The 14,198-nt window shown below is 43.9% G+C and overlaps 2 protein-coding genes across 3 annotated transcripts in view; one reads left to right on the top strand and one right to left on the bottom strand.

The window, feature by feature from the left end:
* Positions 1-3,362, bottom strand: part of LOC133389552 (anionic trypsin-like) — a 34,561-nt gene extending 31,199 nt beyond the window's left edge. The window contains exons 1-2 of one of the 2 annotated variants that reach the window (XM_061637441.1): positions 2,980-3,362; positions 1,907-2,083 (exon numbers count right to left, since the gene is read on the bottom strand). In XM_061637441.1, coding sequence (XP_061493425.1) covers positions 1,907-2,083; positions 2,980-3,112 — 310 coding nt within the window. In that variant the 5' untranslated portion in view covers positions 3,113-3,362. Of the gene's footprint in view, positions 1-771; positions 1,590-1,906; positions 2,084-2,979 lie in introns of those variants that run through there. The other variant, XM_061637460.1, reaches the window with a different exon arrangement.
* A 2,606-nt stretch (positions 3,363-5,968) lies between these two features.
* LOC133389560 (cationic trypsin-3-like) overlaps positions 5,969-14,198 on the top strand; it is a 58,783-nt gene continuing 50,553 nt past the window's right edge. The window contains exon 1 of the mRNA XM_061637474.1: positions 5,969-6,484. Within this exon, the coding sequence (XP_061493458.1) occupies positions 6,403-6,484 (82 nt within the window). The 5' untranslated portion in view covers positions 5,969-6,402. The remainder of the gene's footprint in view (positions 6,485-14,198) is intronic.

Genomic DNA, 14,198 nt, shown 5'->3' with positions numbered 1-14,198 from the left:
TCCATCTTTCTCCTTTCCTTAAACAAATTTATGAAAATAATGGTAGTGCTGCTGCTGCTGTGACCCTCCTTAAGTCACAGCTCACAGCTCACCACTTAAGGTCACATACGTAGATCCTGCTGGATCAGGCCAGTGGCCCATCTAGTCCAGCATCCTCTTCTCACTCTGGTCAGCCAGATGCCCATGGGAAGCCTGCAAGCATGACCTGAGTGTAAGAATACTCTCCTGGGCTTTCCAGCAACTGGTATTTGGAAGCAACCATGGAGGCAGAGCACAGCCATAATTGCTAGTAGCAACTGACCCCCCAAGACTAATGATTAAAAGATGATAACCTCAAATGTTCACCCTGTCATCCTATTCCTGAAATGTATGCAACATCGTAGCCATATGAAATACTTGCACAAGCACAGTCTGTTGCGGAGTGCACATTCCTTGTATAGAATCAGATTGTTACTGAACTTTCATTACAATGGTGAGTATTCGGACACTATGTTAGAGACTCCATGCTTTGAAGATGGGAATTAACAGGGACTGTGGATCAGAGTTAGGCAATCACCCTCCTGTTTGCTGCAAAAGATGCTCAAGGGTTTTTGAGTGTTCAGCCAAACCCTGAAAAAATCTCCCGCCATCACTAACAAGTCCCACAAGGACATTGACATTCACGCTGGCCAAAATGGCACAAAGACCCCCATTTGGGGACTCTGGGATGGAGTGTCCCAGCTGGTGATGGGGGAGATACTCAATTAAGTTTGCATTTAAAGGCACACCTACCAAATCTGCACTTTCCAAAACAAGTCTATCTATCCATATTTTGTAATGTGCTTCTCCAGCCAGGTAATGTGTACAAAAAATGCAAATACTTGGGTAAAATGTGCATAAAAATGCATTTATTCCTGAAAATAACATATAAAATGCACTGTATTAGGGAAAATTGCTTGCAACAATGTGTCTGTTAGGCAAAGGGGCATATACAAATCTGTGTATTAAGTAGAAATCTGCACTAAAACGCTGACTAACTTTCATGAGGATTTAAAAAAAAAAAAAACATTGCAAACTGATGTGAGAATATGGAGAACGGAATTTAAGATTGGGAAAATGAGAAAATGACATGGACAGATTCGCCAAGCCCTAGTCCCACACCTCACCAGGAAAGTGCTGCCACCACTGTCTTCTCCCTAAAGTATGTTTTGGGGATCTTGGAGCAGAGGAAGGCAGAGGGGGAGGGTTCGAGCAGGTTTGAAGCACAGCTTTCCACATTGATTCTGCTTGCCAGAATTCACCTATTCAAATCCCTGCAACGTGGCTACTGTGCATATGTTTGGCCTCGGAGCTCTCTTCAGGCACAGAAAGGAACAGAGAGGGCAGTATCAAGTCTCTGGCACAGTACAAGTACATTAGTCCAGCATCCTGTGCTCACAGTGGCCAACCAGATGCCTATGGGAAACCTATCAGAAGGACCTGAGCTCAACAGCACACTCCCTGCCGGCAATTCCCAGCCACTGCTATTCAAAGGCATGTGTTTTCTGTCTGGAACACAGAGCAAAAATGGCAAAGACCTAGTTGAAGATCTGGTAGGGATGGGCAAAATCCGGCTAAAGAATGTTGTGGGTGATATATTGCAGATAAGCATGCAGGGACAGCCGCTGCTGCTGTTTCCCTTCCTCCTCTGAAGCATGACTGTGTAAATGGCTGGTGTTGGTTTGTGGCATAGACCGTGCTAAGGGGGTACAGGCAGTGCTGCGATATTCATGTGCAGCTGTGAGGCAGGGAGCTGTCACTGTGCCTTTACTGGCTGCACAGAAATACACTGCTGAGTCTGCAGCTTGTCCTGGAGGGATTGAGAGGGAAGCATGCCTCACATCTGGACTGTCTATACTGTATTCCTTCTCTTCCATACTAGCAGTACCATGTACGGAATAGCCAACGAGCTGCAGCCGCTTCTCTGTACTGTTCCTGTTCTGCCGATACCAAAGGATAGTTGTGTAGCTGTCATCATCATGCTCGCAGTTAATGCTTGCTTTGGTCCCCTCCTGGATGATTTTGAACTGTTCCTTTTGAGTCACAGTGACGCCACTGCAGAAACCTGTCAAAGACCTGAGAAATTAACATGGGCCCATAATAGGAGAGTTTGCATGTCACAATCCCGTTCCAAACTTGCATATTAGTTTACAGCTCTCTGTTGCCTAAATAACAGTGCCCTTGGCCCCACCAAATTCCATCTCATTTTTGTATCAAGTGCTTGCTCGTATGTCACCGGAGAGAGCCCTGTGAAACTGCAAAAGCAGGAGAGATAGTGGTGAAGGCCCCATCCCCTCACCCCAGTTCTTTTCCAAACATTTCTTTATTCCCCTTCTTTTCAGTCCTCATGCATACCAACACAATGTTCTCCAGACTTCCCTACTCACCACTAACATGCCATTGTCTTTCTTTTTCTTACCACCTTGCGCTGCACTTTATGTTCCTAATAGGAGCGAAACACAGCCACTACTCGATAGGAAAAATAAAATAAAGGAATACATATAGATCTGCGCGGTTGCTTAGACCCTCGCAGAAGGCCAAGGATTAGGGGTGCTGAGATGTGTAGAACCCCATCTTGTGGGGCCTTATGGAGCTATCTTCCCTCAGAGATATGATAGGAACCAACTATAGGTAAATATAATATGAATGAAGCACACAAGAGAGAGAAAGAGAGAGAACTATGGGCTACCTGCGCAGGCAGAAACCCCTTAGATCTTTCTTGTTCTTCTCTGTTTCATTTAGCCATCCCAGTCTTCTCTGTCCTGTCTCACTTCTCCATCCGTTTGCCTTCTCAGTTGCAGCATCCATATTACTTGCTGGATGCAATATTTATCTGATTGCCACCTATCTAGGCAGACCTCTCCTTAAACTATCATTCTGTGCAGCTGGTTTATCTTCATCTCTTTTACAGCTATGGAAGCCCTTGGACAGACCTGTTCTGCCGGTGAGAGAGATTCCTACCTGCCAACAGCTGCAAGCCAACGAAGACACTCAGCATCTCCCACCACATAGCCTCTGTTGCAAGAGAAATGCAGAACAAGACATCTGTTGCACCCGAGTGTCGGAACAGAGTTCTGTTAAAGAGGAGGCTCATTTGAACACCTCATTAGTGGGAGGAAATGATCTGAGGGCGTTCAGCCAATGAAGTAGAATCGTTGGGGACCTACAGAAAAAGGGCTCCTATCTGTTAAGATCATATAAACTTAAATTGGTAGGTTAATTCCTCAGTTAAAAGCAAAGCTGCTAGTAAAGCGTGGATTAGGTAGCAATTAGGGACGTCAGAGGAATCTGTTGAAAACAACAACTGAATTTCCTTCTATCTGCCTATTTGACCTCCATTATGGCACTGATCTTGCTCTGAAAGCTATTCTAAAATGATGGCATTTTTTATAATAGGCACGCATTATATAAAATAGATATGTAAATTGCTTTGCAATATATACTGTCTAGATATTCATAGATGTATACGTGTACCTCTTGGTTTTTCTTGTTTCTGAAGTGTTTGTTGCCAAAGCCAGCCTATATGCACAAAGACTACAATCCTATCCATATCTACTCAGAAGCAGATCCCATTGAATTCACTGAGGTTTACTCCCAGATAAATGAGATTAGGAATTGATCCTGAATCTACTTCTTATTGCAAATTTTAAGAATCATTTGAATGTATGGCTCATAATTGTTCTTTTCACATGGTAAGGAGGGATTTCTTTTGTTACCTGTGGATTTTATCAGTGCTTCTCAGTGCTGCCTTGAAGGAGCACCCTAGACCTGGAAGTGTTAAACAACTATCACCCAGTAGCAAATATCCCCTTTTGGGGCAAGGTGCTTGAGAAGGTGGTAGCAGTCCAGTTTAAGCATGCTTTGAGAAAACTGATTATTTGGATCCATTCCTGTCTGGCTTCAGGCCTGGCTATGGCACTGAAACTGCCTTGGTTGCTCTGGTTGATGACAGAGCAACCAAGGCAGGCCCTGGGCTCCTGCTGGGAGGAAGGGATGGATATAAATGTAATAAATAAATAAATAAATTTGTTGGGAGTGAGATAGGGTGAATGCCACCCTGCTTGTTCTCCTTGATATCTCAGCCGCTTTTGATACTATTGACAACAGTATCCTTTTGGAACATCTCAAGGAGGTGGGGGTTATGGGCACTTTGCTTCAGTGGTTCTGCATGGGAGTTATCTTGTGGTGTTCCGCAGGGTTCCATCTTGTCCCCCATGCTATTTAACACTGGGAGCTGTCATCAGATTTGGAGTGAGGTGCCATCAATATACAGATGACACCCAGCTCTACCTCTCTATTCCATCTGAATCAGGAGAGGCAGTTGAGGTGTTGAACTGGTGCTTGGAGGCAGTGATGGACTGGATGTGGGCCAATAAATTGAGGCAGAATCCTGAAAAGACAGAGGTGTTACATGTCCAAAGTTTTCATGTCCAGGAGATGGGAAGACAGCCCATTCTGGATGGGGTTGCTCTTTCCTTGAAGGAGCATGTCCGCAGCCTGGGGTTACTCCTTGGTCCAACACTGTCACTGGAGGTTCAGGTGGTCTCAATGGCTAGGAGTGCTTTTTTCTAGCTCTGACTGGTTTGCCAGCTTTGCCCCCTTTTGGACAGAGAAGACCTGGCCACAGTGCTCCATGCTCTGGTAACTTCCAGACTGGATTATTGCAATGCTCTCTACGTGGGGCTGCCCTTGAAGATGACTTGGAAATTTCAGCTGGTCCAAAATGCAGCAGCTAGATTACTGGCTGGGGTACCCTTTAGAATTCATATAACCTGTTTTAAAACAGCTGCATTGGTTGCCAGTTCATTTCCAGGCCCAGTTTAAACTGATCACGTTAAGTGTTTAAAGCCCTAAATGACTTACGTCCCAAATATCTGAAACAGCACTTCTTTCCCTACAGACCCTCTTGGGTGTTGAGATCAGCAGAGCGGGCCCTTTTGGTAGTTCCACCACCCTTGGAAATTCAAGGGGTGATGGCCTGGGAGACAGTATTCTCTGTGGCAGCCCCTAAGCTGTGGAACGCCCTCCCCACTGAGGTGCATGTGGCAACTTCATTGTACAACTTTTGGTGAATGCTGAAGACGCACCTCTTTACCCTGGCCTTTGACACCTGAGATGTATATTTTTAGAACCCACCCTGTTTTCTGTGATGTTTTCTGAAAATAAAATGGACTGCCTTCAAGTCGATCTTGGCTTATGGGCAACCCTATGAATAGGGTTTTCATGGTAAGCAGTATTCAGAGGTGGTTTACCATTGCATTTCTCTGGGACTGAGAGGCAGTGACTCCCAAGGTCACCCAGTGAGCTTCATGGCTGTGTGGGGATTCCAACCCTGGTCTCCCAGGTCGTAGTCCAACATCTTAACCACTACACCACACTGGCTCTCCTGTGATGTTCTCTAGGTTGTTTTTAATTATGCATTTAAAATCATTGTAACACACTATGGGACCTTTGGATGAAGAGTGGGTAATAATAACAATAATCTTAAGACTCTGTAAAAGTAGAGAGAATCTAGATTTGACTGTCTATTTTGACAACCCAAAACTGTCATTTTAAAAGTAAAATTAAATTTAAAATCCCCCCCCCTAATTTAAATTGTAACTTGCTGATGCCCCAGTAAGGGAATGACTAGTTTATCGTGAACTGTAACATCAAGGTACTGAGAGTGGCTGCAATCCTAACCCAATTTACCTGGAAGTAACCCCACTGAATTTAACAGGACTTACTTCTGCGTTTGCTTGGTTAGGTTTGCAGCTATAGATAATTTTGGGTAGGGTCATTAGATGCTTCATTAACTTTGGGCTCATCTACATGGTGGTTTACTGTGTGTTTGGTGCTACCCACATCTCCTTTAAATTTGTATGGTTCACATGTTACTGGCAAACTGAAGCTATCAGTTTTCCCCCTGTAAATCCTTACTAACCAATCCACTGATAATACAAAAAGAAACAATGTTTTCACTCCCTTTCTCTGGAGCTTGCAGATGCTTTGTTCCAGTGCTTTTAGGTGAGTGTGTCAATTGTTCCCCTCTCCACGCCCACTCGCTCCTCCTTTGTTCATTTTACTAGTAGGCTGACAAGCAACTTCTGGCTGATCTCCATTCTGTTGGGCTTTTTTATGTTGCTGCAAACAGTGCCTTTATTTTCCTTTTCCCCTAACTTGTGTGCAAAAGCATAACCCTGCTCAAACAAAGATTTGTATTTCAGCTGTATCCTACCAGGAAACCCACAGATATTCACACTTCCAGGTTTTTTTTAAAGGAACCTACTGCAGCTGGTAGAACAGACCGAGCATGCTTGGTCACCTAGAAACCAGAGGGAGTGCAAATGTATAATTAGAGGGTGGGGCCACAAAGAAAAAGTGAGACTAATCTCCCGCAGAGGAATGCCTGCTTGTGTGAATGGGACAAAGCGATTGGAAGCTAACATTGAACAGGAACTGTGGATGATGACAATGAAAAGCAAAGGTAAAAGTGTATTTCATATGAAGAAATGGTCCCATGTAGATGAACCCTTTGTCTTTAAGGTGTCTTTTTTTCTGCAAAAGACTAACAGAGATACACCTCTGGAAATTCATTCACTTTGCAAGGGGACTTTGAAGGGAAGGTAATTGATTTGCAATGTCGGTTGATGGCTGAGACATATGTGTCTATTGTATGCTACATTAAAAATACATTAAAGAATACATATGTTTCTGCCTCATCAGATGATGAAATGGAACACAGACTTGTACAAAATAAATGAATTGTAGCACAACAGAAAATACTAGATGAAAGTGAGAATGACTATCAGAATGGATTCAGACATATACATACATCACTAGTAGCAACCTTTTTGTAATCACCTGAGTTAGTAACACTGGATCTCTCAACATTCAATCCTTTCTATAAGTCAGGAAAACTTTATTTCCCATTCTCCTACTCTTCTGTGTAAAGCCAATCTCCACAACACAACAGCCTTCCTCACTGGTTACTCATACATACAGGGCCTGCAAATAGGGGGTTGTCTGGCTGTGCTGTTGGCCCTGCTCCCTGGCATGCATTTCCCCCCTCAGCCCTGCCCTGTCATCCATGCATTAGTATAGCTGTCTGAAGCTGAGAAGCCTTTGCGTATTTGCTGTCCATTTGCCAGATTAAATGCTTTTCATGTCTTGGTTTTCTTCTGAGTCAGAAAATTCTGCAAGAGTGGGAATTGTGGGGTGGAAGGTGTCATGAACCTGGATATGTTCATGAGTTATTAAAATTATAGGTAACATCATGGCTTTGTGCAAGGAACTCTGGGAGGACTGTTGTTCGAGAAACAGGCCTCTGAAAGGGTAAAAAAGTTAAGTTTTGGTTTCCAGCTGAAGACGGTTAAGGGAAGCCTAAACAGAAGCACCTGGCTATCTGTGCTGATTAGCAACAGCCTGGCACTCAAGGTCATCCTAGCCTGCGAAGTTTGAAACACCGTTGGGAGGGGGGCCTGGAAGGCGCGAAAACTGGGAGAAACATCTAGATGGGGATTACATCAGACAGCCCCTGATTGGTTAATTAATTTTGGACCGTTGGGATTCTTTTCCTTAAGTATAGGGCTTGAGACCCCTAGCCTTTGTTCCCTCGAGAAAGTTCTGAAAGGTTCCTTTTGACTGTTGCCTATGGGAGGTAACCTAAGTGGGGTTCCATTGCTTTGTGACTGATGCCAATCTCTCTTAGGAGAGACGCGACTGCAACCAACTACCTCATGTGTAAGTAGAGAAGGTTAGCTAGGTTGTTATTTTCTTGTTGTGTGAATGAATTCTCTTATTTGTACCTAAACCCCTGTTTGGGTGTATAGTCTTAAAGGATTATTTGCTGCTATATTTTAATGTGCACTTATATTTTGAATAAAGCTACTTCTATTTAACCTGGTGTGTTCATTGAGGGGAAGGGTGGTTCTGAATCCAGCACCTTGACCATTCAGCTACAACTACCAAAGAGGGAAAAAGGAGTTAAAGCTTAATTTTAATTTGTGGGGTTTTACCAGAGGTTTCCTGACAAGGAGTGTAAAATTGGCTCTTGTCTTTTAGGACCTTGGTTTACCTATTGTCTAGGCTCAGAGTTCCCCTAGCTCTGAGTGGAACCAGTAACAGGGGTGGTGGCAGCCTACTTTCTACCTTGCAGGGTTGGTGTTAGTTTACACAGCCTTGGCAAGGAGGAATTTGATATTGGGTTTCCAGATCAATTGCCCTAAGGGTGGGAATTGGGTCTGAAGCATGACTTCTGGCGCCTTGAGGGGCCCAGGGGCATGACAGAAGGGAATTCAAATAAAACATGAATTAGAATGTTTTGCTTATTTGCACATTTGTGGCTCCTTCATCCTGTTTGGAGACATCCTTTGGCAGCCCTTCACAGTGTCCTGTCATTATCACCCTTCTGAATACGTTATCTACAGACTTTGGTATCTCATTCCTAACTCTAGATCATTTATGAACAAGCTTAATAACACAGATCTTTGGGGGAACCTAACGCTAACTTCCCTCCATTGTGAGAACAGTTGACTTGTAAACTCTGCTTCTTGTTGTTCAAACGGTTACTAAGCCATAAGAACCTCCCCACCTTCTGCCATCACTGCTATGTTTACTCAGAAGGGACTTGGTTGATCTCTAGCCCTCATGGTATAGTGTCTGTTCCAGCTTCTACCCTGATTTTTTTCTAAAGAACATAAAACTTGGCCAGGTAAATTGCAGCATTTCTACACTACATCTGTCTTATTTACACATCTACATGTGGGAAAGAACAGGATAGAACTAGGGATGGGCCAATCTGTCAATTTCAGTTTTCTGTCAGTTTCTCATTTTCCCCCATCTGAAATTCACATTGCCACATTTCTGCATTAGTTTGTGACTTTTTAAAGAAAGATTCTCACAAATTTGTCAGCATTTCAATATGCATTTCTCCTAATATAAACATTTTGCATTTAATTTTTCCTAATTTACATGTTTGCAAGCATTTTTTCCTAATATAATGCATTTTAAAGCATGTCAATAAACATTTGTGTGCATATTATTTGGTTGGTGGATGGCACCACAAAATTCTGAGAAGTGTGAATTTCAAGGGATAGTTGTGTTTCAGTTCACATATTGTTTCAAGGAGTGCGAATTACGTAGGTTCACAATAAAATAGGAACCAAATCAAATTTCTCTCCAATTCCTAGGTATAACTAAAATAAATGTTTTCAATATGTTAGACTGTGTGGTATAATAAAACCTTATTGTCTCACATGTTGTTTGTGTCAAACTGTATGGAACAGTGTCCACTGCCTGTGATGGGGTATGTGTGTGTTACGTCAGGAGGCATACAACCAATTTCAAACCTAAGCTTGTTGAAATAATGGATATTTGGGGGCAGGGAACACTTAAAGAAGAGAAGCGGGTCCTTAGCTCTTATGCACCAGCTGATTCTCCTTTGCCCGTGACATCTCTTGGGGTTCTCCCCGCCACCCAGCTAATTTCAGAGCCCAGCTGGTAAAAAAAAAAAATAATGCAACAACCACATGGGGGGTGGGGAGACTACTGTAGGTGAGCATTGGCAGTTGCAGGAATGGTTAAGAACCCTCTCACACCTGCTGATTTCTCTGGTAATCTTGGCTCTTTCCTTGCTGACATCAAGAAGGTTCTTGTAATAAGTTACTTTGAAATGCTGTGTCTTTGCTAGTTGCACCAAAATATGCAGCTGAATCCTTCTGCTTCACAGGAAAAATACTCAGGCTACATTGATCTGCTTCTGGCTGCTCAGCTTGAAACGGTCAGAAATGATGCCTTTCTGTTGTTATTCTTTCAAATAATTGAGGTTCATTCAAACAGACGTAAAAGAGGAGTTGCAGACCCTTCCCTGCCGGAACCAGAACATGGTGTTGTGGTTTTTTGTTTGTCTGCACTCCAGGCTGGTGTTTGTGCCTTTCTGCCGCACCAGACTCCACTGCTGGCTGATTTTTACATTTGACAATCCTAGGAAAGAAAGGAGGTGGGCGTGGGGAAAGCTGGTAAGAAAATCATTCAAAACAGTCATTCAGATAAGAACCTTTAAACACCCTATAAGGGAATTTTGAGCCAAGGTATTACCTACTCCCAAGAGGCAAATGGCCATGCACTAGGTGATCCACATCTCTACTTCCTCGAGCGGCTGTGGGTAAACTTTTGTGGGTAAACGTTTTAGAACAGCTGCAGTATATACTTCCTACTCTGACTCCAGTTTATGACATCACAAAGACAGGGACTATCCAGGTGCCACGTTTTGCAACACAATTCTATACATGTCTATTCTGAAGTAAGTTCCACGGAGTTCAGTGTGGAGCTTACTTCTGGGTAAGTCTGTATTGGATTGCTCCAATCTATGGAATAATCCACTAAACCTTAGTTCATTTATTTATTTAAAATATTTCTATCCCACCCTTCTATGCTACAACAGGGCACTCAGGAAGGCTCACAATAAAATCATACACAATAAAATCACCAAAACATTAAAACAGATAAAAATACATAAAATACAATTAAGAATTCTAGGGGAGTGATATTAAAAAGGAATTAAAGAGGTACAAAACTAAAAGGGGGGAATAAAATCAGTTATAGGCTCTACCTGGAGTCCCTCCCAAAGGCTCTCCAGAACAAGATGGTTTTCAGGAGTCTCCAGAAAACCATTATTATTATTATTATCATCTTTATTTATACCCCGCCCTTTTTCCAAACTGGAACTCAACTTAGGGAGAGAGCAGAGCAGGCTTCTTGGGGTAGGGTATTTCAGAGCTTGGGGGCCACACCTGAAAAGGCTCTCTCCTGCATGCCTGCCAGTCTCTTTCATTCCAGGCTCACAGAGGAGACCAGAAGCATCCGGTCTTAAATCACGGGCAGGTACATATGGGTGTAAGCGGTCCCTCGGGTACATTGGTCCAAGGCTGTTTAGAGCTTTAAAGGTCAGAACCAGTATTTTGAATTGGGCCCGGAAACAAATTGGGAGCCAATGGAGTCGATGAAGCACAGAGGAGATATGCTGCCTGCACCACAATCCAGTCAACATTCTGGCTGCCACATTTTGAACAAAATGCAATTTCCGAACCATTTCCAAAGGCAGCCCCACGTAGAGTGCATTACAGTAATCAAGTCTTGATGTCACCAATGCATGTGCCACTGTGGCCAGGTCAACTGTTTCCAGGAACAGGCACAGCTGGTAGACCAGTTTGAGTTGGCCAAAACCACTCCTAGCTACAGTAGCCACCTGATGTTCAAGCAGCAGGGCAGGATCCAGGAGTACTCCCAAACTGTGGACCCCATCCAGAACAGGTTACAGCCCTATCCTTGGCAGTTTTCCTCTTGACCAGCAACACTTCTGTCTTGTCTGGATTACGTGGGGTTACCCTTGAAAACGGTCCGGAAACTACAACTGGTGCAGAATGCGGCGGCTCGGTTGCTTACAAACAGCCGCCGCCGTGATCACATCACGCCAGTATTATTTCACCTACATTGGCTGCCAGTTGTTTTCCGGGCCCAATTCAAGGTGTTGGTATTAACCTTTAAATCCCTATACGGTCTCGGCCCAGTTTATCTGAAGGAGCGCCTCCAGTACCACAAATTAAGCCACCCAACCAGATCAGCCACACAGGGCCTTCTCTCAGTCCCACCCAGAGCTTGGAAAAGTTACTTTTTAAAACTACAACTCCCATCAGCCCCAGCTGGCATGGCCACTGGATTGGGCTGATGGGAGTTGTAGTTCAAAAAAGTAACTTTTCCAAGCTCTGGTCCCACCAACGAAAACAGCTAGGTTGATAGGGACTAGAGAGAGGGCATTTTCAGTGGCGGCCCCCACTCTCTGGAACTCCCTCCCATTCGATCTTCGCCATGCCCCTTCCCTGGATATATTTCGCTGGGCATTAAAAACTTGGCTTTTTGGACAGGCCTTCAGGAATTCCGGGGAGGGCTAACTTTTTGGGATATTTTATTATCTATTGATCGCCCTAACTGATTTCATGCTGCTGTGATTAATGATCGTACTGATTTTATTGTATTTTATCTGTATTGTATTGTAATTTACTGAATTTTAGTTTGTACGTCACCTAGAGTGGCTTCGGCCAGATAGGCGACACAAAAATTAAATTTATTATTTATTATTATACGTTTCAGGTTGCTAGCCCTTCACAGCCTCCAGGGCAAGTTTTGGATGAACACTCCCTCCCTGCAGTCAAGTAGTAGGGACAGAGAGTTATGTGCCATCAGCATATTGATGACATTGAACTCCAAATCTCCAAATGACCTCTCCCAGCGATTTCATATAGATGTTAAAGAGCATGGGAGATAGAATAGAACCCTTCAGGACCCTGTAGGCCAGCGGCCAGGGGTAGAGCAGTAGTCTCCCAGAATGACTTTTGGGGACCTGTCCATCAGGTAGGACTAGAGCCATCATAAAACAGTGCCTCCCAATCCCATCCCAGCTAGACAGCCCAGAAGGATACCATGGTCAGTGGTATCGAAAGCCACCGGGAGGTCCAGTAGCACCAACAGGGATGCACTCTTGCTGTCTGATGCCAGGCGTATGCCATCAAGCAGGGCAACCAAGTCAGTCTCTGTGCCATGACCGGGCCTGAAGCCTGATTGAAAAGGGTCTAGATAATTAGATTCATCCAGGAAAGTATGGAGCTGAGCAGCAACTACCTTCTCAATCCAGGGCTGAGGAGTCGGTACGCCAAACCTTCGACTCCAACTCCTCTATTTTTCTACTGTCTGACTCCGACTCCACCCAAAATTGCTTCCAACTCCACAGCCCTGCAAAGGGCTGTAAATGTTTTAAATTGGAAGCTCTCGAAGGAGCATTTTCATCGCTGCCTGAATATGCGCTAATCTTGGCATCACAGCATTTGTCTTCATCTGGGTCCTGTGTCATACACTGACACACAAAATGTTTTCCATCTTGAATTATGGTGAAATGCTCAACTACAGCTGACTTCATGGGAAGCTTCTTTGACATTTTGAATTTATATTTTTAAAAAACTGTCAATCAAAATTTATTTTGAAGCCGGAGTCGGTACATTTCTACCGACTCCGACTCCAACCAAAATTGGTTCCGACCCCATTACTCCGACTCCACAGCCCTGTCTCAATCACCATGCCCCAAAAGAGGAGATTAGAGACTGGATGGAAGTTGTTAAGATCCACAGGGTCTCAGTCGCGTCACTAGGGTTGGTGTCACCTGGTGCAGTAACTCATGGTGTCACCCCATGGACCTCCTCCCATACCAGACCATACAGAATCCTTAGTAATGTTTTTTGTACTAATGTTACTCGTAAATCGTAATTCCCGTATATCACTGAATGTAATGGCAATAGCAATACCTTCTGCGTGCAAAAGAAATACTACCACTAAACTACAGCTCTTCCCCTATCATTCTTTTGTACTGTTTGTGATTATTCCATGTGGATTAAAGGTATCTGTAAAAACAAGATTGTAAATTTACTGCCATCCTTGGTAAGTATGATGACATGTGTGATCATGTCTATCAATTTCATGGGCAGGTATCCATCTGTTTCTTTCTGTATGCATATTTCTCTTATATGTATTCCATTGCATACTCAGGAAGCCTCTGGTTTGAATCTTACCTTTGACATACATCTGGATGAAATAGAAATGGACTGCCTTTAAGTCGATCCCGACTTATGGTGACCCTATGAATAGGGTGTTCATGGTAAGTGGTATTCAGAGGGGGTTTACCATTGCCTCCCTCTGAGGCTAGTCCTCCCCAGCTGGCGAGGGCCTGCTCAGCTTGCCACAGCTGCACAAGCCAACCCCTTCCTTGTCCACAACTGCCAGCTGGGGGGCAACTGGGCTCCTTGGGACTATACAGCTTGCCCATGGCTGCACAGGTGGCAGGACACGTAACCCCTTAGCCACTCACTGTGGGGGTGATCTTTAGCTGGCCCTTGATACCCAGGAGACACGAGTGGGGATTTGAAGTCACAGACTCTGGATTCCCAGCCAGGCTCTCCTCCCCACTGTGCTATACCAGCACTACATCTGGATAATGTGTGTTAAATTTGAAAGTGCTATAAAAATGTTAACTACTCCTCTTTGGTGCTGGTTTTCACTCTCAGTTCTTTCACATGCATGCACATCATCAGCTTGCAACATGCAAGACCACTAAACATAGATTAATCACCTGTCAGATTTAATGTATGGGTACA

This window comes from Rhineura floridana, chromosome 1 (assembly GCF_030035675.1).
Source record: "Rhineura floridana isolate rRhiFlo1 chromosome 1, rRhiFlo1.hap2, whole genome shotgun sequence".
NCBI classification, from domain to species: Eukaryota; Metazoa; Chordata; class Lepidosauria; order Squamata; family Rhineuridae; genus Rhineura; species Rhineura floridana.
This window is presented reverse-complemented; position numbering and strand designations above follow the sequence as displayed.